General features: G+C 45.6%; 1 protein-coding gene across 1 annotated transcript in view; it reads left to right on the forward strand.

Annotated features, from left to right (window-relative positions):
• FANCD2 (FA complementation group D2) overlaps positions 1-21409 on the forward strand; it is a 177697-nt gene that overhangs the window by 56633 nt on the left and 99655 nt on the right. The window contains 6 exon segments of the mRNA XM_026657769.2: positions 1757-1864; positions 4420-4529; positions 6583-6643; positions 7190-7315; positions 20081-20154; positions 20259-20405. Of these exon segments, the coding sequence (XP_026513554.1) occupies positions 1757-1864; positions 4420-4529; positions 6583-6643; positions 7190-7315; positions 20081-20154; positions 20259-20405 (626 nt within the window).

Here is a 21409-nt window from a genome sequence, read left to right on the forward strand (position 1 = left end):
ATCATTAGGGGAAATGCAGTGCACCTTTGCAAGTAACTTACATAATTATTTATTAGACAGCAGGGGAATGTTGGTAATTCTGCAGTCTATTCTTGGCTTTGGAGGGGAGTATGGTCTAGTGGTTATAGACAGCACAGCAAAGCACTTAGATTTGGCACATTGTGCCTCACGGGTGGCTGAATGGGTGAGGCTTGGCTCTGCCATGTTAGAGACCCATGTTCTATTCTCAGCTCTGCTACAAGTGACCTTGTTCAACCTCTCGCTTACCCCCTCATTAAATGGAGGGAAATTATATATGCCTGTCTTTGGAGGTAGGGCTGTTAGAATTTGCTCAATAATAAATTCATGGTCTCCTCCTAATGCCAACCCAATACACCCTCCCCTAAGCCAAACTGTGAGATAGCAGCAGTAGTGCATCGCAACCAACCCAGAGCTTTAGCTTTATGCCTAATCTGTATGAGGCTCAATGGAGTCTGGGGAGCATATTTTGTGCATTAGGCAGGTGGTGAGCTCTGTAGAGGTCAAGGATGCTTAGTATATTTGGCACATAGAGATCTCTATGGGGATAGAGCATGCTCAACACAGACAGAATGTTCAGAGATTTTAGCAAGAATCCTCCATAAAGCTCTACTGAGCATGTGCAATTGGCACTTTTGGGAGGCTTATAATTTGATACATTTCATGGCAACAGCAAATGGCACCCCCTTGACCCCAAGATCATCCCTTGCAAATTCCAAATTCCTGCTCCAAATCATGGACTTGCTAGTGCTTTTCAGAGAAATAGCTGGATAAAAATATTAACATGAGCAAAATTACCAAGTAGTGGAAAAACTAGCCTTGTTCTGGGAAACAACCATTTTCATAAAGGAAAAAAAGTAGCCCAAGGCAGAGACCAGGTGTAGAAAATTCCAATCTAAATGGTTACAATTTGTGAGCAATTGAAACAGAGGCTTGTAATGGAAAGCGTTAGGCAACCTTAGCTGTAGGCATCACTACCAGAATATTAGTTTTGGTCAAGATCCAATGTTTGAATTACCTTTTATCAGTTTTGAGTTTGGCACCTTTCAATGTCATTGAACTCCCCCTCTCATCACAAGAACAAGGAGCAAACAGCCCTCCTAATCTTCCTTCTCTAGATCATTCACTATTTTATAGACTTTTGTCATGTCCCTTTTGTCTGCCCACTCTGTAGGGTAACAACCCCAATCTTTTCAATTTCTCTTCCTAGGAGAATTTCTCCAGGCACTCGCTCATTCTTGTCACTCTTCTCTGAACCCCCGTTAGTTCTGCAATATCCATTCAGAGATGGGGTGTCAAGTGCTGCACATAGTATCCAGATGATACTAAGCCACACCACTGATTTATACAATGGCATTATATCATTTTCCATATTATTCTCCATCCCACCATGATCATTAATGCACTTGGGACTTGCTTTGGAAACTAGGATCAAAGCCTTAACGTGGCAATAGAAGCAGAATGGGTGTCAGTAGAAGGACTGGAGCACAGATTTAACATGCTCCTAGTGACCAAAGCCATGGAGGAAGCGGGCAGCTACATTTTGCATGTCTTCCCTTTCAGCCTCAGTCATGGGGAATTGCAGTAATGTAGCCCAGAGGTGACATATGCATAGATGCTTCTTTAATTTGAATTCACAGTGGTAGCAATTGTTGTTACTGACAATCAGGTGTGCTATTTGGAGTGTGAGAAGGACCTGTCAGAGTATTGTGGCTACTTTGACACTTATCTATTACAGAACATTTTAGACTATACGGAGAAACTGAATCCACAGCAAATTCGGAAACTCTTCTACATTCTTGGCGAGTTGGCATTCAGCCAGAGGCAGGAAGACAGCTATATTCAGGTAAGTGGAGGGGGAGAGAGACAATGGGGACAGGAAGGAAGCAAGTCCCTGGTCTTTCTCCCCTTGCTGTGCTAGTTTGCAGAGCTTGTGTGTTGTGGAGACAGCAGCAGCAGGCCCAGGATGGTGCAGCCTGTACAGCCCTCTTGCATGTGGGGATTTATGGTGCACAGTACCTTTTTAATTTTAAAATTTCCTCCCTTTACCCTCCCTCCCCCCAAGTTTGATGGTTGTGAGCCCCTTTCCTGCTCCAGACTTTTCTCCTGTGGCGCTCATTTGTCTTCCACACAGAAGGAACTCCCTGCTGCTACCGCACACCTGATTAGTTCCACTGGAGAGACACTCCCTTCCTGCACACATTCTGAGGGGTACAGTAGCAGAACTTGGCTTCTACACACCCTAGGCATTCTTCAGGAAGCATAGCTCAGCTACTGCACCCCCAGTAGGTCTGCTGCGGGAAGCTTCTCTCCAACAGGCCACTTAAGGTTTGCAAGACAGAAACAAAAGAGACTCCGCCCCTAAAGAGTTACCCTCCTCAAAGGAGTATTTTCTCTGCTGCATCGCTGCAGTGAAGTGTTAGACTTCAGAGCTTTGTTATCTGTAGTTTGATATCTAAAACTCTAGAGGACAAATGTGTGTTACCAAATCCATTTTATGTCTGAATTGACTTCCAGCTGCTTATACAGCATCCCAGGAACAAGTCAATTACACTGTAACAACAGCATGTTCAAATACATAGGTCTGAATTTTCATACCCGTCAATGAGGCAGTGGTCAGGCAAAAGTAGCTGAAAAAACTTGAGTACATTTATTTCATTGTGAAAATTGGAAGTTGAGACCTGGCCTTAGAAACAGTATAGAGCCTGCAAATAAAAATATCCTTCTGAACACTTTCATTAAAAACAGAAAAAATCTGGACTAATAGCTCCTTCAACTAAATAACTAGAACAAAGGTCAAAACAAGCCTAATTTTGGAACATTGGTTGCATCTTTAACTGTGGATGTGTGGCCAGTGTCCCCATAGTAAAGGAGGTCACTGTCACATTCCAGAGTGCAACCCAAACAGTGAAGGACTGTGTCACTGCCTGCCCTGTATTCTGAGTGCTTTTAATGCTCTGCTGCTGTGATTCACCACCAGGACACTGATAACCTACAGAGAAGCACGCACTGAGTGTCTCTGTGTTAAGCAGTTCTGACTCCAGCAGCCTGTCTACAACACAACAACCCCACTGTATGCTTTGTCACCCAGTTACCTTATGCAGGGATGACCCCAACACACTCTCTGTCCCAAATTTCCCCCAAACCATCTTCTCTGAAGTATCCAGTCCTCTCCTGGAATGCTCAGAGAAATAATGTTTGTTTGCTCCTCTAAAGTGACAAAATGTGCTCAGCTTATCACTTTAACTGCGGTAGACTATCACTTCAGTTCAGATACAGAACTGGGTCAGTTTAGATTAAAAGTAAAACAAGTTTATTAATAAAAGGAAATAGGATTTTAAGTGAGTTCAGATATCAAGGATAGTGTTAGAAATGGTTACAAGTGAATAAAAGTGAAATACACTTTCTAGTGGCTAAGACTTAACTCAACAAGCTGCAGTCTTTGTTCAAGATAGTTTGCTTACCAATCTACCTTCCAGCAAGATGGCTGAGCACCCGTCTGACCAGGATCTCCCACAAGGTCCAAAGCGCTCGGTTTCTTTCTCTTCTTAAGCTACTTGGGGTTCTTTGCCCCTCTTTTATAGTCCAGTGAACCTTTGAAATGGATTCTTCTGAAGAGTTTCCCCCAAAGAAAAGTTTAGTCAAGCTGTGAGGTAGGCGACATGGAGTCTCCTGGTAAAGGACGTTCCATGCTGGGTTTTTCACCCGCTGGTGTTTGCTAAAATGCAAATTGATCTGTTCCTACACTCCCCTCTCCCTGCCATGATGCTGAGTGGCTATCTCCTCCCCTTATTGGCTTGCTGGTCCTGTTTACCTTCTTTGTAAATTGCATTCCCATTGTTTCTTAATGTAACTTGGAAAATAACTTCAAAGTGGCAGAACCACATTGCTATGTCTAGTGTGGGGTAACTTCAGCCCTGCCTGGCAGGCACACTTTGATAACATAATTCTAAATATATATTTGTCATCCATACATACACCACCCAATGATATTGATGATCAGTAGGATATTCGCTTTCTACTGATATCTTATTTGACACCTTTTAGATGCAATTTATGACATTAGAGAGTTGGGGTACACGCAACTGGACAGGCCAGCTGAAACTTACCGCCCTGTTGTATTGGGTTGCTGTTTAGTCAGTCGCAACATGTGTTTTCCCTTACAAGGATGTACTTCACACGGTCTGGCTGCCCTGTTGTGTGAAGGAAATTAACAGGGAAGTAAATGAGCTCTATTGCAAGCTTTGAGGACAGACATGTTGAAAAGTGAGATATTCACAGCAGTACCATTAACACACACAAATCCATACATGGTGACTACTTGTAATGCCTCATTCATTCTCTCTCTCTCCTCATTCATTCTCTCTCTCTCTCTCTCTCTCTCTCTCTCTCTCTCTGCAGGACGATATGCATATGGTGATCAGGAAGTGGCTGTCTAGCACTGTTCCAAAGTGTAAACAAATGGGGATTATTGGTGCTATTACCGTGGCAGGCAGCATGGCAGCAAAGAGGTGGGGAAGGAATAGAACCTGTCAACTGTCATTTAACCTGCTCTAGCCAGACTGATATAACCAGAGCTAGTAAGAGGGGAGGAGAAATGGGACAGTCACATCATTTGTGGTGGTCACTCTAAGGCTCACTGGAAGAAAAACACTGAAAAACATTTTTTGCACACTATTGTCCCGTGTATCCCTTGAAAAGGTGCTCTCCTGCTGCTGGTCCTGCCACTGCTTTCCTGATAATGCTGATTCTGAGATGCCTGGATCAGCATCAGAAGGAGTTGTGACAGGAACAGGTTTGGGATCGTGGTAGACAGTCAGTGCAACATGAGCTTCTGTGGCTAATACAATCCTTGGATGTAAAAACTGGATTCTTGAGTAGGAGTAGAGAGGTTATATGACCTCTGTATTTGTCACTGGTGTTACTGCTGCTGGAATGCTGTGTCCTGTTCTGGTGTCCACAGTTCAAGATGGATTTTGATAAATTGGAGAGGGTTCAGAGAACAAGAATGATTACAGGATTGAAAAACATGCCTTATAATGAGAGACTCAAGGAACTCAGTCTATTTAGTTTATCAAATAGAAGGTTAATGGGTGACTTGATCGCAGTTTATAATACCTATGTGCGGAACTGAAGTTTGATAATAGAGTGCTCTTAAGTCTAACAGACAAACGTGTAAGAAGTGCCAATGGCTGAAAGTTGAAGCTAGACAAATTCAGACTGGAAATAAGGTGCAACTTTCTAACGGTGAACCATTTACCAAGGTTTGTGGTGGATTCTCAATCATTTGGAATTTTTAAATCAAAATTGGGTGTTTTTCTAAAAGTTTTGTTTTAGTTCAAATAAAAATTAATTCAGACAAGAATTAATTCAGACAGGTCAGACTGATCACAATAGTCCCTTCAGGCTTTATAATCTATGAATTTCTTGTGCAGGGATGTGGCACTATATGCTGAGTATGCAGGACAGTGGGCACAGCCAGGGGGGCTGTTAAGGGATCATACCTGGAACAAGAGGCTTCAGGATTAGTTTAAATGGCTTTTTATTTGAGTTCCATTTAAGATCTAGCACACTTCCTATGTAACTTTTCAGAGCTGCTGAAAGCCCCAGGGCTCACTAGAGGGTCTCAGAGGTCACAGCATAAAGTGAAGGATCACACAATTCACTCACTTGGTTGTCTTCAAAAAATGCTCTCACTGTTATGTTACATGGAGAGAAAAGCCCAGTCTAGCTGTCTCTCCAGGCCCATGAGCCAGCACACTTCCCAATAGCAGCTCTCAAAGGTGCTCTTCTGCATAACACTGTCTCTAGAGCACCTAATGAAAAGGACACTGTAAAGTAGGCTTGATATTCTAGCAGGGCGTGTTGGTGGGGAGTGTGTATTGGAGATCTGCAGAGCAGATTAATACACTGCTACTTTACAATGGTTCTGTTGTCTTCCTGTAAAGTTTCTCTTTGCTATTGAAAGTTCTTACCCGCTATGAAGTATTGCATTGTGTGTGCAATGGCTATTAGGCAGGATGGACAGGGATGGTGTCCCTAGCCCCTGTTTGCCAGAAGCTGGGAATGGGCAACAGGGGATGGATCACTTGGTGATTACCTGTTCTATTCATTCCCTCTGGGGCACCTGGCATTGGGCAGTCGGAAAACAGGATACTGGGCTAGATGGACCTTTGGTCTGACCCAGTATGGCCGTTCTTATGTTCATATGTGCTCCAATGATTCACCTGAACTTTCCATAGACAGTGCAGCCCTAGCCATCCTTTAGATTAATCAACAGTCTTATGCCTACAATTCTGACAGTGGAAACAAGAGCACTTTTTAATGATGCTCCAAGAATCTCCCTATTACTCTCTGCCATTTCCTGACTGTGCTGACACTTAAAACTGGGCTGAAGAAGTGCTTGGGCCTAGGCAGTGGCAGTTAGGCGTGTGCCTTTGTGGTAGGCCCATCTTTCCCACGAGTAATTCCTCCAGGGCAGGGAGCCCTGTATCTTAGTATAAACAGGTTTGAGCATCTCGCTGTATAGTGTACTGTGCAGTGAAAAGAGCTTGTTGATTTCAGAAGTAAAGAAGATGGGTGTTCATTGGAGAGAACGCAGCAAAGTGAAGAGCACTGCAGACAGGTGAGTGCCAGGACACTGCGTGTGCTGAAGGGAGACTGGAGTCCATGCAGCTGCCAGGAGATTGTGCCGGGAAGGGGGGTGAAAGGCAGAGGAGTGTGTCTCTGTGGAGAGGTCAGGATCCCACTGGACGAATGGGCTATTTGTGTCAGTGCAGGGCCCAGGAATGGGATAAGGCAGGTTTGTGTGTCTGCAGAGAGGAGAATGTGAGGCCCTTTGGGGGAAGATAGGGTCTGTGCTTGGTCTGTAACCACTTTCCTCCGAGGAGTTCATCAGTGCCTAGCAGAATGGGGTCCTGGCACATGACTGGGGCTGCTAGTCAGTGCCGTAACACAAATACATAATACGAGCGGTCAGGTGGGTGGAGAAAGGCAGCAGCTTGTGGGGTTTGTATGTCAGTGAGAGGGGCTAGGCAGGGGTTTGTGGGGGTTGTGGCTCAGTGGGAGAGTTTGGAGGGTGGAGAAGGGGGAGCTGTGGATCCTGCCTGTGTCTGATCAAGCTGGTGGGTAGGGTATGTATTATCCCCCTGTCATTGGTCCTTCTTTGCAGCTCTCCATCTTGCTCGATCTGGTGAGCTACTGCTGTGAGCAAAGTCCTGAGGCCTTGGCTCTGTATTATGATGAACTTGCCAACTTGATTGAGAAACAGAAAGGGAATTTGGATTCGCAAATCCTGGTATGTTGTAGAATGGTTTGTATTCAGTCAATTATACTAACCCTTTGGTGACATGCAGGTTAACCAGGCATTATGGGACAGCATCTGTGTAAGAATCACATTCCTGTCTGAAAAAGTTATTCCTGTTATTGCTACAGGTGACACCTAGGATTCCTGTAACTGACTGAGATTAGATGGAAAATCCAGTCTTTCAGCTTGTTTACTTTTTTGTCTGCATACCCAGAGTGGTCTGTTGTTGGTGTATGCCTTTCACACAGTCACGGTGGAGAGAGAAACCTTTTTAAAAATAGCAAGTGTGGTTGTAAATGTACCAGACATAGCAGGGGGGGGGATCAAGGGCAGAGACGGAACCTGAAACTTACTTTAAACTTTTTTTTTACTTGTCATCCCTTTAAACATGCAGGGCTCTCTAATATCCAAGGGTTTGGAGGAGACACCATGGAGCTGTTGGGCTGCTTGGTGGGGGAGCAAGTTGGGACTTCTGCCTGCAGAGAGTCTCGATTGACCCTGCCTTTCCCCTTACTTGGGAGCTCTTCCAAATCCTGCTTTTCCTTCTACTGTGCCTACTGGGGAAGGTAGCAGGTCAGATTGGGAGTTGGGAGGGTGGCTGGTGGGGAATATGAGACCATGGGGGAGCTATTGTGGGGGTGGTCTTGTGCTGTTGGGGCACAGGAGGCAGGACTGGTATTGGGAGGAGGGTTGAACTTGGCTGTGCTGTGATTCTTGGAAGCAAGTACCAAGACCACAGCAACCATAGTTCATTAGCCAGTGCTGAAAGTCCAGAGTATTTAGTGCCATTGGCTGAGGGTTGCAGAGATGACCTTGCGTTCTGCTTTGAAGCCTCTGTGGCTGTGTCATCATTAGGAAAAAGTGTGTTCTTACCTGGAGTCAGCTAATATTAGGTAAAATCCTAGCCCAGATGAGATGGTTTGGAGTTCTCACATGTTAGCAGGTCAAGGTAAAACTATGGGGAGCCTAGTCTGTAATTCAATCTGCCAGTTCATGTGAAGTCTACACACTGCCTTGTCTTCACTGGGATTTTATCTTGAGCAACCCACTCTCCCCCTTCATCTCCTACCCCATTGAAGACAAGGCCTGTGTAGTTGGGAGATGGAAGAAGAACAAACCAATGTTGTGAGCAGTGGCAGCAGAGTGGCCGCCTGAGAGCTGGGGGCCCCAAGTAACCTAGAATTCTGCATCAAACACAGCTTGCCGTGGGGAGAGGAACAATCATCCTGCACAGAATCTGTCAATGGGGACCCCTTGAATGGAGGTGTCCGTCTGTCTTTGGGTGGCCACAGCCTGATAAACCCCACTGCTAGAGAGCCCAGGGCTTTTTATAGCATGTTGGGTTAGCCTCAGAAAGAAAAGGTTGAGAATCCCTGCTCTAGAATAACCTGTGGGTGCTGGGTGCATGTGAGTTTGTGTAAAGGGGTGGGGAACAGGCAGCAGCAGACAGGGAAGCTGGATAGTGCGATAATCTTCTTAAAATATTTGGATGTGGCAGAGACCTTCCCCTCCACAGTAGCTGAGTCAAACTGAATCAAGGACATGGGAGAATAATCACAATAATATCTAGTGGTTTCATAGCACTTTTCATTTCAAAGGCAGTGAGTAGCATTTTAGGGCTAGGGAAGCTGAGCCACAGATTGGGTAGTGATTGGCCCAAGGTCACATGGCGTATCTGGAAATAGGACCCAGGTCTCTTCAGTCCCAGTCCAATGCTCTGGCCACTGGGCCACATAAGTGTATGAAATGCAGGGGGAAGAGGATGCTCTTCCCTTTCCAAGGAGAAAGAGATACTGGAAACCAATTAAGATCCTCACCCCTACCTTAGGCATTTGTTCAGCTGTTTCCTATGTGTAATTTCTTGGAACTTTCCTACTCCCCCCAAACTGTTGGATTAGCTCTCTACCCCTCATCCAATCCCATTCATTTCTGTCTCTCCCTCAGCCATCGCTGATGATTTAATGGTGTAAAGTGCATGGGATCCAGTTTGCATGACATGCAGCATTTGACATACTGTGGGTAAGGTCTTCAGACAAAAACCTTCTCATGGATGCCACCTCTCCCAGTCCCATGTCTCCCCTGCTGCAACTAGAAGGCTTGGTTGCATGCAGAATGCATATTAAGAGAGTAGTAAGTAGAGAAGATATTCGCTGCAGCTGCTTAGCAAAATCCCAGTTTTGTCTCTCAGCTGTTCGTTTCCTTTCCCTTGCCCAGGCTCCATGGCTCCTTGCAGCCTGCTCTGATCTCTCCAGGACTCTAGTTTGGTTCTGCTCTTCTTTGTATCTGTTGCCCCTCTTGTTTGGGGTCATCTTCAGATTTGATCACAGTTTAATTTATACCGAAGGAACAACTGACAAAGAAGGAGGAACGTTGGCTACAGCTCTGAGCAGGGAGAGTGCCTGAGTAATGTTTCCTTCATCTTTGAGTAGTGTCCCTGTGGGCAGCCCACTTCAGGTGTGCCTGCGCCTTTGATCGGAGATTTTCGGTAGCGGTGCCCATTTAGCCCACGCATGCACCCCATAAATCCTCATGACCTGTGCTGAGACTATATGGGACTGTGTGGGTGAACTACACGTCGTTCCTTTTCAACTGCCCTCAGCCTGAGACAGAGGCTACAATGTGTGCCTGTTTTCTAATGCTTAGCATTTACCTAGAATAGTTAGTTTATAGTTACTTACCTTCCAGTGTTTATAGTGTTGGAACAGTTATTCTCGTTGGTTTTTTCCCCTTTATCTCTCTCTGAAAAAATATATCTTTTTATTCCTAGATATAGTTAGATAGTTGTTAAGAACTTCCCCTTCCTAGAGTTGTCATCTTCGTTATTTTGCCTGGGAATGCCAGGCGTAGAGCAAATGGTTGCTTCTCTACATAAACCTTTTGGCATTGAGAGCAGTCAAAAATGTTTACCTTCACTTTCTGCTTTTAATCAGATCAAAGTTAGTAAAGATAATGACAGACAATGTAGCATGCATGTATTATATCAACCATTAAGGAGGTATATGTTCCCCATCACTCTGTGCTGGAACAATAAAACTCTGGAATTGGTGCATAGCCATTCATGTAGTCAGCCACATAGTCATCTCAGCTTCCTTCTTATGTCTCAGGTATTCAGAACACCATGGCAGATGACCTCAGCAGACATTTCTTTCTAAATTATTAATAGGAATTAAATTCCAGAGTTCTCCACGTGATTTTCTTAGCTTGGGGGTTCCTCGAGGTCGATATGTTTGCCATGGCAGCCAATGCAAAATGCATCCATTATTGTTCCGGGTATGCTCGATCCCATATCTGTATGAGACACATTTCTCATCTCCTGGACAAAAGGACTTCTCCACATGTATCTACTGACACTGTTACTATTGAAGGTTCTCAACAAGATTAAAGAAGATCAGGCCAGAGTCATACTGATTGCACCAATGTGGCCAAGACAAGTCTGGTATCCCTATCTAATCTAATCTAATCTAATCTAACCTCTTGTCCTTCATGGAATCTTTCAATCAGTCCTCACCTACTAACTGAGGGTGCTGGTCGAACACTTCACCCCAGCTTGCAGAATCTGAGACGCCAAGCATGGTACCTCAGTGGTTCTCAGGAATAGGGATATCCTGTTCCTCAGACGAACAGCAAATTGTATTAAATAGTAGAAAACCATCTATAAGAAATACTTCCCTCCAGAAATGGAAACGATAATATCTTCAGTGTAACAGTCATTGGATTTTGCCAACTCGCTCTCCTCTTCCCTGGGTATTGGATTGCCCACTGGAATTGAAGACATTGGGTCTTCTGTTAATTGCATCAGAGTACACTTAGCAGCAATAACATACAATAACAAAACCACAGGGGTTTTTTCGCTGTTCGCTCACGCAACTACATCAAGATTCCTAACAGGTTTGTCTAATGCAGGGGTCTCAAACTCAATTTACCTTAGGGCCAGTGCCAGTCCTCAAATCCTCCCAGTGGACCAATAATGTCACTGTAGATGGTGTTCAGAAAAGAAAACATTTATATTGTATATTTTAATTTGAATTTCTTAGAAATAATAAAGCTGTCATACAACTTTGTACAATTCTTCGCCTGCCAGAGAGTTTTTAGTGTTTGCCAGACACCTGGCAACGTTTCAGTTCTGTCAGTTTGTTGATGTTTGGCCTCCGTGAGTGAGCAATTGAAACCTTCAAGATTGCAGCAAGGTGTGCATCAGATAGTTGTGTTTGGTATTTTGACTTGTTTATATTTATTGTGGAAAAAAGTGATGCTGACTCTGCCCAGTAACTAATGATGCTGCCTCCATGGCTGACTCTGCCCGGCAACTAATAATGATATCTCTGTCCCTCTCTCCCAGCCAATTGGAGCTATGGGGAGTAGTGTCTACAGCGGACATTGTCTGCAGCATGTCTGCCTGCGTCTCTCCTCGCGTCTCTCCTCCGCGGGCCGCAATGGGGAGGTTCTCGGGCCACAGATGGCCCGCGGGCCAGGAGTTTGAGACCCCTGGTCTAATGTCTTCCCAAAATCAGAGTCTCCACTCCTAGCTGGGACCTGCACCTAGTCCTTAATTGCCTCATGAAGCATCTATTTGAACCACTAGCTACGTGTTTGTTTGTTTGTTAGATTTATCTGTGAAAACAGCCTTTCTGGTAGCAATCACTTCTGCCCAAAGGATAGGAGAATTGGGGGCTTTAATGGTGGACCCCTTCCATTTATGGCATTCGCCAGAGAAAAAGTGTCGCTATGGGCCCATCCAAGATTCATACCTAAAGCGTTCTCAGAATTTCACATTAATCAAATTATACATCCCCTGGTTTTCTTTCCAAGACTGCATCAGATTAGTCAAGAAGCTATATTCTATACTCTAGATGTCAGGAGGGCATTAGCCTTTTACCTAGACAGGACCAAACCATTTAGAAAATCTCCTGGGCTACTTGTACCAATTGCAGAGAGAAACAAAGGTTTGTCCGTTTTGAAACAGAGGTTATCAAGGTGGATCTCTGGTTGTACTGAGACTATTGTGACAGAACTCATGTCCAATCCTCGTCAAGAGTGATAGCACATTCTAGGTCTATAGCCTTATCTAAGGATGTACCAGTTGCAAACATCTGTGGAACGGCACCTTGGTCTTCTCTTCATACCTCTTCTAACCATTATGCCATGGTGCAAAATCACATGCTGCTGTAGGCAATGCAGTTCTCTCTTCTGTATTGGACTCTGCTCCGAACCTTAGGGAACTACTTGTTGGGAATCACCTGAAGTGGAGCACCCACAGGGACACTACTCGAAGAAGAAGGAGAGGTTACTCACCTTGTGTCCTTGTAGGGGCTTCACTAGTCACCCTCCTTCCCCTCTGCTTTGGAGACTCCCTTGTGGGTGAGGAAGGAACTGAGGGAGGTTCGCCCACACAGCTCCATATAGCCTTGGTGCAGAGCACGAGGATGTGTGGGGTGCATGTGTGGGCGGAAAGGGCACCGTTACCAAAAATCTCTGATCCAAGCCATAGGATTCAGGTGCAGCTGAAGTGGAACACCCATGGGGACACACATCTTGAAGAACTCCAGTTACTGCTCAAGGTGGGTAACCGCTTGTCAAGGCAGAATCCCCACTCTGGCGCCTCGAGTGCAGGAAGTGGGGGCCCGCAAGGATTTTAAAAATTAATACTTGCCACTCCAGGGTTGTATTAAACTCCCAAGGTTACAGCTTCTCTCTGACCTTGGCTTGGTAAATGCTGCCACCACCCAAATGCAAAAAAACCCGTTTGAACCCAGAAAGGAGCACTTGGGAATTCCTCCCTGTGGGGTACCCTCAAGCCCTTTCACTCCCCCTCTGGGGAAGAGCTGAGAAAGAGCCACAGCTAATTTCCTTTGTTTTATCAGCTAATCAGACAACATGCACAAATCTCTTAGGACACCAAAAATCCAATCCTGTTCTTAAAAAGGGTAAATTTTATTAAAAACAAAAAGGGAAAAAATACATCTGGAACTTGGGCTTTTTGCTAGATCTTAAAAGAAACAATTACAAAAATTAAGCACCCAAAATAGCTTTTTTGGGGGTTCAGCTTAAAGGTTACAAGCAAACAAAAGCATCTGGGGTTAACACAGAGGAGATCCACAAGCCAAGATAAGAAATAAACCTGATAGCGTCTAACTAAACATTCCCTATCCAAATTAATTCTTCTAGGTATGGAAAATACTTTTTCATACCTGGTTTAAACCTTATACAGTATTTCTGCTTATAGCATTGCTGCTCCGTGTCCCTGCAGCCCAGAGAACAACAGACAAAGGGAAAGTTTTTTTCCCAATTTTAAAAAGTTCTACTTTCCCAGTGGCTCTTTTGGTCAGGTTTCCACTTCCTTTTCTTTACGTGGGGGACTTTTAACCCTTTACAGGTAAAGCAAGCAGAGAGCAACCACCAAGAGGGATTTTAAAGCTAACTGGCTGGCTGGGTGTCCATCAAAGGGAGCTACCCCACCACTTTATCACATTCTTCCCAAATCACAGACGGTGCTGGCCAGCCTGGGTCAGGTCGTGTCCACACCGGCTGGGATTTCTTCCTGAAGGTTTAGGAAACAGAGTTAATAAGATACATGCACCTCTAATTTTACTAATAATTACATGAAGAACTAAACAGTACTTTTTACATTTTAAGGACTACAATGACTTAGAATACAGGGACGTTTTTACCCAGCTGATTCTGGGAAACCTTCCTGGGAGAGTGCATCAGCCACTTTTGTTAGAGGCTCCTGAAATGTGTTGTATTTCAAAACTAAAGTCTTGAAGAGCTAAACTCTACTGAAGAAGTTTTTTGTTAGTCTCTTTTACTGTGTGAAGCCACTTCAGTGCAGCATGGTCAGTCTGCAGGTGGAACTGCCGTCCCCAAATGTATGGGCGTAGCTTCTTCAGAGCATACACAATGGCGTAGCAGTCTTTTTCTGAGACTGACCAGTAGCTTTCCCTCTCAGAAAGTTTTTTGCTGAGGAACACGACAGGATGGAATTGTTGATCTGGTCCTTCCTGCATTAAAACTGCTCCCACACCATGCTAGGCCGCATCTGTAGTTACAATGAACGGTTGGTTGAAGTCCGGGGCCCTCAGTATAGGATCAGACATAAGGGCCGCTTTAAGCTGGTTAAAGGCTTTCTGACACGTCTCAGTCCACTGAACTGCATTTGGTTGTTTTTGTTTTTTCCTGGTCAGGTCTGTCAGTAGGGGTGGCAATTTGGCTGTAGTTTGGTACAAATCGTCGGTAATACCCGGCCAACCCCAAGAAGGATTGGACCTGCTTCTTTGATTTAGGGACAGGCCAATTTTGGATAACATTTACCTTAACCTGTAGGGGTTTGATAGTACCTTGACTCACCTGGTTTCCAAGGTACGTTACCCTGTTTAGGCCTATTTTACACTTTTTGGCCTTAACGGTTAATCCTGCCTCCCTTATGCTCTGGAAGACAGCTTGGAGGTGTTCCAGGTGTTCTGCCCATGAATCTGAGAATATAGCTACATCATTGAGGGTAGGCGACTGCAAATTCCCATAATCCAACCAGAAGGTTATCTACCAATCTCTGGAAGGTGGCGAGTGCATTTTGCAGTCCGAAAGGGAGCACATTAAATTCATACAGCTCTACATGGGTGTTGAAGGCTGACCTTTCCTTGGCTGGGTCATCTAGCGGCACTTGCCAGTACCTCTTAGTTAAGTCTAAGGTGGAGATGAACTGGGCATGTCCCAGTTTCTCCAATAGCTCATCTGGCATTGGATAGTTTTGTGGGCGAGTTACAGCATTTAGTTTATGGTAGTCAACACAAAAGTGGATTTCCCCATCTGGTTTGGCAACCAGAACCACCGGAGAGGCCTATGCACTTTCAGGGGAGCGGATTACACCCATTTGTAACATGTCCTTGATCTCCCTTTCATTGCTGTTTTGGCTTGAGGAGCCATCCAGTAGGGTTGGGCTCTAATTGGGCAAGCATCACCTGTGTTAATGGAGTGGTATGCCTATTCTGTCCATTCTGGGGTGGCTGTAAATATTGGCACGAAGCTGGTGCACAGCTCCTGGATTTGCTGTCGCTGCTTATGCCCAAGGGTTATGGGAAGGCTGACCTCTTTCACGCCACCGTTGTTTTTTCTGTCATAGTAGACTCCTTCAGGCCACTCAGCATCGTCTCTCTCCTGGGCTGTAAACTGGAGAACCTTGATTTCTCGGGAATAAAAGGGCTTTAGAGAATTAACATGGTATACTTTAGGTTTTAGGGTAGGGTCTGGGAATGCTATGAGGTAATTAACAGCTCCCAGGCACTCTCAGACAATAAATGGCCCCTCCCACGATGCTTCCATCTTATTGGCCTGGAGCACTTTCAGGACCATGACTTAGTCACCTACTCCGAAGAAGTGAGGTTTTTACCCACGAAAGCTTATGCCCAAATAAATCTGTTAGTCTTTAAGGTACCACCAGACTCCTTGTTGTTTTTGTAGATACAGACTAACACGGCTACCCCCTGATACTCCGAAGGAACGCTCTCTGGCATGTTTATCATAGCAGGCCTTTTGCTTTTGTTGAGCATCCTGTAGGTTTTCTCAAGCAAGGGCTAGAGAGTCTTTGAGGGTGTTTTTCAGGTTGGTTACAAAGTCCAAAATGTTAGTTCCTGGAGAAGATGTAACCCCCTCCCATTGCTGCTTCACCAACTGTAATGGCCCCTTAACATCATGGCCATAAACGAGTTCAAAGGGTGAAAATCCCAAATTGGGATGTGGTACAGCCCTGTAGGCAAAGAGCAACTGCTGCAACACTAGGTCCCAATCATTGGAGTTCTCATTCACAAATTTACGTATCATGGCCCCCAAAGTCCCATTAAATTTCTCCACTAGGCTATTTGTTTGATGTGGTAAGGGGTGGCAACCAAGTGGTTCATCCCATGAGCTTCCCAAAGACATTTCATGGTCCCTGCCAGGAAGTTAGTTCCCGAATCTGAAAGGATGTCTGAGGGCCAACCTCCCCTGGCAAAAATGTCTGCCAATGCCTGGCTCACGCTTTTAGCCCTGGTGTTGCTTAGCGCTACTGCTTGTGGCCATCGGGTGGCAAAATCCATGAAAGTCAGTATGTACAGCTTTCCTCTGGGTGTCTTCTTAGGGAAAGGACCCAGAATATCCACAGCTACACGCTGAAATGGAACCTCAATGATGGGGAGTGGCTGGAGAAGGGGCCTTGACCTGGTCTTGGGGCTTTCCCACCCTCTGGCACCTCTCACAAGACCGGACATAGGTAGAAACGTCCTTGTCCATTCCCTCCCAGTGTAATGACTTCCCCAAACGGTCTTTGGTCCTATTCACCCCAGCATGGCCACTAGGGTGATCGTGGGCTAAGCTCAAGAGCTTTTCCCTATACTTAGTTGGAACTATCAACTGTTTCTGAGGATGCCAGTCCTTCTTGTGCCCACCAGAAAGGGTCTCCTTGTATAAGAGTCCTCCTCCTATAATAAACCGGGACCTATTAGAAGAGCTGAGAGGCGGGTCGCTCCATGCCGCCGTCCAAGCTCCCTTGAGTCTCTCATCCGCTTCCTGCTCTGCCTGGAATTGCTCCCTTGATGCTGGAGACATTAGTTCCTCGCTGGGTTGTGGACTTGGGCTTGGTCCCATTGGAAGCAATGCAGGTGATGGGGTTGTTTCCGTTGACTGTGAACCGCTCTCCGCTGGTTCACTAGGTGGTATTTCAGGCTCTGATTGAGCCTCTTGTGCTGGTTTAGCTGCTGTTGCAGGTGCAGGCTCAGTGCCGCCCTTTGGTGCTGACTCCCCTGACTTTGGTGGGGTTGCAAGCACGGGCTCTGGTGCTGACTGCTCCCCCAGTTCCGATTCTTGGGCTGGTTCTGGCTGGGTCCCAAGAACTGGATTTACAACTGCTGCCATAGACTCTGGTTTGGGGTTTGGTTCCACCACCTCTGGCTGGGTCACTGTAGGAGGCTCAGGAATTGACTTAGGCTTGTTTAGCCTGGCTGTGGGTGACCATCCCCACCCTTTTTGTTAGCCTCACATGGTTGGCTAAGTTTTCTCCCGGCAGCATGGGAATGGGATAATCGTCATAGACTGCAAAAGTCCATATTCCTGACCAGCCCTTGTACTGGACAGGCAACCTGACTGTAGGCAAGTTAAAAGAGTTGGCTGTAAGGGGTTACGCCGTCACTTGGGCCTCTGGGTTGATGAATTTGGGGTCCACCAGGGATTGGTGGATAGCTGACACTTGTGCTCCAGTGTCTCTCCACGCAGTAATCTTCCTCCTGCTCACACTCAGTTTCCCTTCACTCTGGGGGTATTTGCGAAACATCTGGGCCTGAAGGCTCTTGGTGGGACTCTGGGGTGATGAGTTGTAGTTGGCTGGTGCTCTTGGAGCAGTTGGCCTTCACATTCCCCAGTTCATTACATTTGAAGCATCGCCCAGCAGACTGTGGGCTGGGGCGAGGTGGGTGGTTGGAGAGTGGGATGGTGGGGTGAGAGGGCTCCTCCTGGCGAGATGGGGCTTTGGGCTGACCCCGATGGTGGGGTGTCGTCTTGGGTTGCCCCTTCTTGTATCCGATCCAACTGCAACTAGCTTTCTTCTTCTCCGCCACCTCCACTCATTTGGTTCCGATCTCCCCCACCTCAATTACAGTTTTGGGCTTCCCATCTAGGATGTACCTTTCTATTTCCTCAGGAACACCCTCTAGGAACTGCTCCATTTGCATTAGGAGAGACAGATCTTCCCAAGATTTAACATTTGCTCCTGATATCCAGGCATCCCAATTTTTTTACAATGTGGTAGGCATGTTGGGAAAATGCCACGTTTGGTTTCCACCTTAGGGCTTCAAACCGCCAATGGGCATGCTCGGGTGTTAGCCCCATTCTAATTTTGGCCTTTTGTTTAAAAAGTTCGTATTCGTTCAAGTTTTCTTTAGGCATTTCAGCTGCCACCTCTGCTAACTGTCCACTGAGTTGCGGCCTCAGCTCCACCGTATACTGGTCTATAGGGGTGTTGTACCCAAGGGAGGCCCTTTTGAAACTTTCTAAGAAGGCTTCTGTATTATCGCCTATCTTGTATGTGGGGAATTTCTTGGAATGGGGAGCGGTACCTGGAGAAGGACTGTTAGGGTTACCTGGTAGACCCAGCTTAGCCCTTTCCAGCTCTAAGCGCTTGAGCTCTAACTCTGCCTCCAAGCGCATTGCCTGCATTTCCACCTTCAAGCGCTTTGCCTCTCTCCTCTCCTGCGCTTCCAACTCCAAGTGCTTCGCCTCTCTTTTGTCCTCCGCTTCCAAGCGCATCATCTGTAGGAACAAATCCTTGTCTTCTGCAGTCAGAACTTGGTCTGGGTTAAGGGCATCCCTCCAGCTTGGCACCTGGATCTTGGATTGGGGAGGGCTGACCCTTCCCCCCTGGGATGTTCCCTTTCCCCCATCCGCTCCCTGCATTTCTGTCATGAAGCTGGATGTCTGGGCTTGATCTGGGTCTGTATTCTCCATGGTGTGCCGCTTTGGGAAGACTGGTTTCTCTAGGATTTCGGAGCCTGACCTCAACCTCATGCACAGGCTGTCCTACTCTAGCCTAACTATTTCGTTGCCACAAAGTTAGAAAAGAAAAAAAAAATAAACTGCTTGTTGGACTGCCTGGCTTGGCAGGCAGAACCCTCTGCTTGCCTGTTCCCCCTCAGGCAGCAAAGAAAAGAAAAGAGAGAAAAAAAGAAAACTCCCTGGCTTTCAAGCAGCCAAAAGGAAAAATGTGTCCTTTTAAAATCCTGAGGTCTGTGCTTCTGGTTCAAAATGATCCCACCGCTCTGCCACCATGTCAAGGCTGAATCCCCCCTCTGGCCCCTCGAGTGCAGGAAGTGGGGTCCTGCAAGGATTTTAAAAATTAATACTTGCAACTCCAGGCTTGTATTAAACTGCCAAGGTTACAGCTTCTCTCTGACCTTGGCCTGGTAAACGCCACCCAAATGCAAAAAACCCCCTTTGAACCCAGGAAGGAGCACTTGGGAATTCCTCCCTGTGGTGTACCCTCAAGCCCTTTCACACACACACACCCCTCTGGGGAAGAGCTGAGAAAGAAAACAAAGGAGACTAGCTGTGGTGATCAGCTAATCAAACAACATGCACAAACCTCTTAGGACACCAAAAATCCAATCCTGTTCTTAAAAAGGGTAAATTTTATTAAAAACAAAAAGGGAAAAAATACATCTGGAACTTGGGCTTTTTGCTAGATCTTAAAAGAAACAATTACAAAAATTAAGTACGCAAAATAGCTTTTTTGGGGGTTCAGCTTAAAGGTTACAAGCAAACAAAAGCATCTGGGGTTAACACAGAGGAGATCCACAAGCCAAAATAAGAAATAAACCTGACTAACTAAACATTCCTTATCTAAATTATTTCTTCTAGGTATGGAAAATACTTTTTCATACCTGGTTCAAACCTTACACAGCATTTCTGCTTATAGCATTGCTGCTCTTTGTCCCTGCAGCCCAGAGAACAACAGACAAAGGGAAAGATTTTTTTCCCCAATTTTAAAAAGTTCTGCCTTCCCATTGGCTCTTTTGGTCAGGTTCCCACTTCTTTTTCTTTACCTGCGGGACTTTTAACCCTTTACAGATAAAGCAAGCAGAGAACAGCTACCAAGAGGGAGTTTACAGTTAGCTGGCTGGCTGGGTATCCATGAAAGGGAGCTACCCCACCACTATTTATCACACCGCTCCTTTCTGTACTCCCTGCGCAGCTCCTTTCACTAGACCCCGTGCTAAGCTGTGGTTCTCTTTCTTCCAGGAACAGATTGGGAAGAGTGTGGTGGAGGACTTTTCCAATGACTTTGTGGTAGATCTCACTCCTGCAGTTGATGGGTATGCTAGAGAAGTGCTAAGTGTTAATGCTAATAGTATTTATTGTCAATAGTTGAATTTGCTAACATGATGATGACCGCGACTGACAACTGGTTTCTCTGCAGTGTTCACCTGTTCCCAGTGAAGTCCTTGTATAACCTGGATGAAGATGAGAGTCAGGGAACAATTGTTATCAACCTTTTGCCACTGCTATCACAGAACTGGCTTGGCAAGAGTGTTGATGAAAATACAACTAGGATCCAGGGTAAAAAGTAAGTGATGCCTTCCTTTTAAAATCATTTCACTGTCCAATAAATTGCAGTGATGTTCTTTCCTCTTAGGGCCATGCACCATAAATTCTGGTCACAGCTCTGCCTCCCTAAATGCCTATCAAATAAATATACAGAAAAGTTAGGCAGGAGCCTGTATTCTTGTCCATTTCTTGTCGTTGAAGATGTCTGGGGCTGTGTGGTGTGGGAGAGGCAGGATGATACAGTGGTTTGAGTGCTAGCCTGGGACTCAGGAGACCTGGGTGCTATTCCCTGCTCTGCCACAGACTCCCTGTGCTACCTTTGGCAAGTTGCTTAGTCTCCCTTTGCCTCAGTTCCCCATTTGTACAATGGGAAAATAGCACTTCCCTGCCTCCTGGAGATGTTGTAATAATAAATATATCAAAGATTGTGATACTGTAGAAGTGGGGTTGATATTAAGTACCATAGATAGATTTAGTTTAGAGAGGAGCTGGAGGAAGTGTGATAGAGGTATATAATTGGGTGCTCCTTTTTTATTCCTTCTCCTAACACAACAAGACATCCACTGAAACAGAAAGACAGCAAAGTTAATCCTGATAAAAGGAATTAATTTTTACCAACATATATTCAGCATGGGTACTTACTGCCACAAGAGATCGATGAGGCCAGGAACTTTTTTGGGTTTAAAAGAGAATTTGACATTTTGACATGAATAACCAGAAATTCCAGAGTTATGTTAGTGTGAAAAACACTTTTAGGAGGTACATAAGCCCTCCTCCCTCAGGGCAAAAGCAACCAGTGACTGAGGGAGTTGGGAGGAAATTTCTCCTCCACACTTCACAGCTTCTCACACCTTCCTCTGATTCATTTGGTATTGCCCAGATGCTGGATTAGATGGACCCTGGTCTGATTTGATCTGTTCAAGTACAGCTTCTTTTCTACCTGTGGAACTTTACCCTAAACATTTGAGATCAAGGACTTTATTTGGGAGCGAAGCTGAGGGAGAAAAGTTAACCATGGTGTGA

This window comes from Terrapene carolina, unplaced genomic scaffold (assembly GCF_002925995.2).
Source record: "Terrapene carolina triunguis isolate 2854851 unplaced genomic scaffold, T_m_triunguis-2.0 Scaffold310, whole genome shotgun sequence".
Taxonomy (NCBI): Eukaryota; Metazoa; Chordata; order Testudines; family Emydidae; genus Terrapene; species Terrapene triunguis.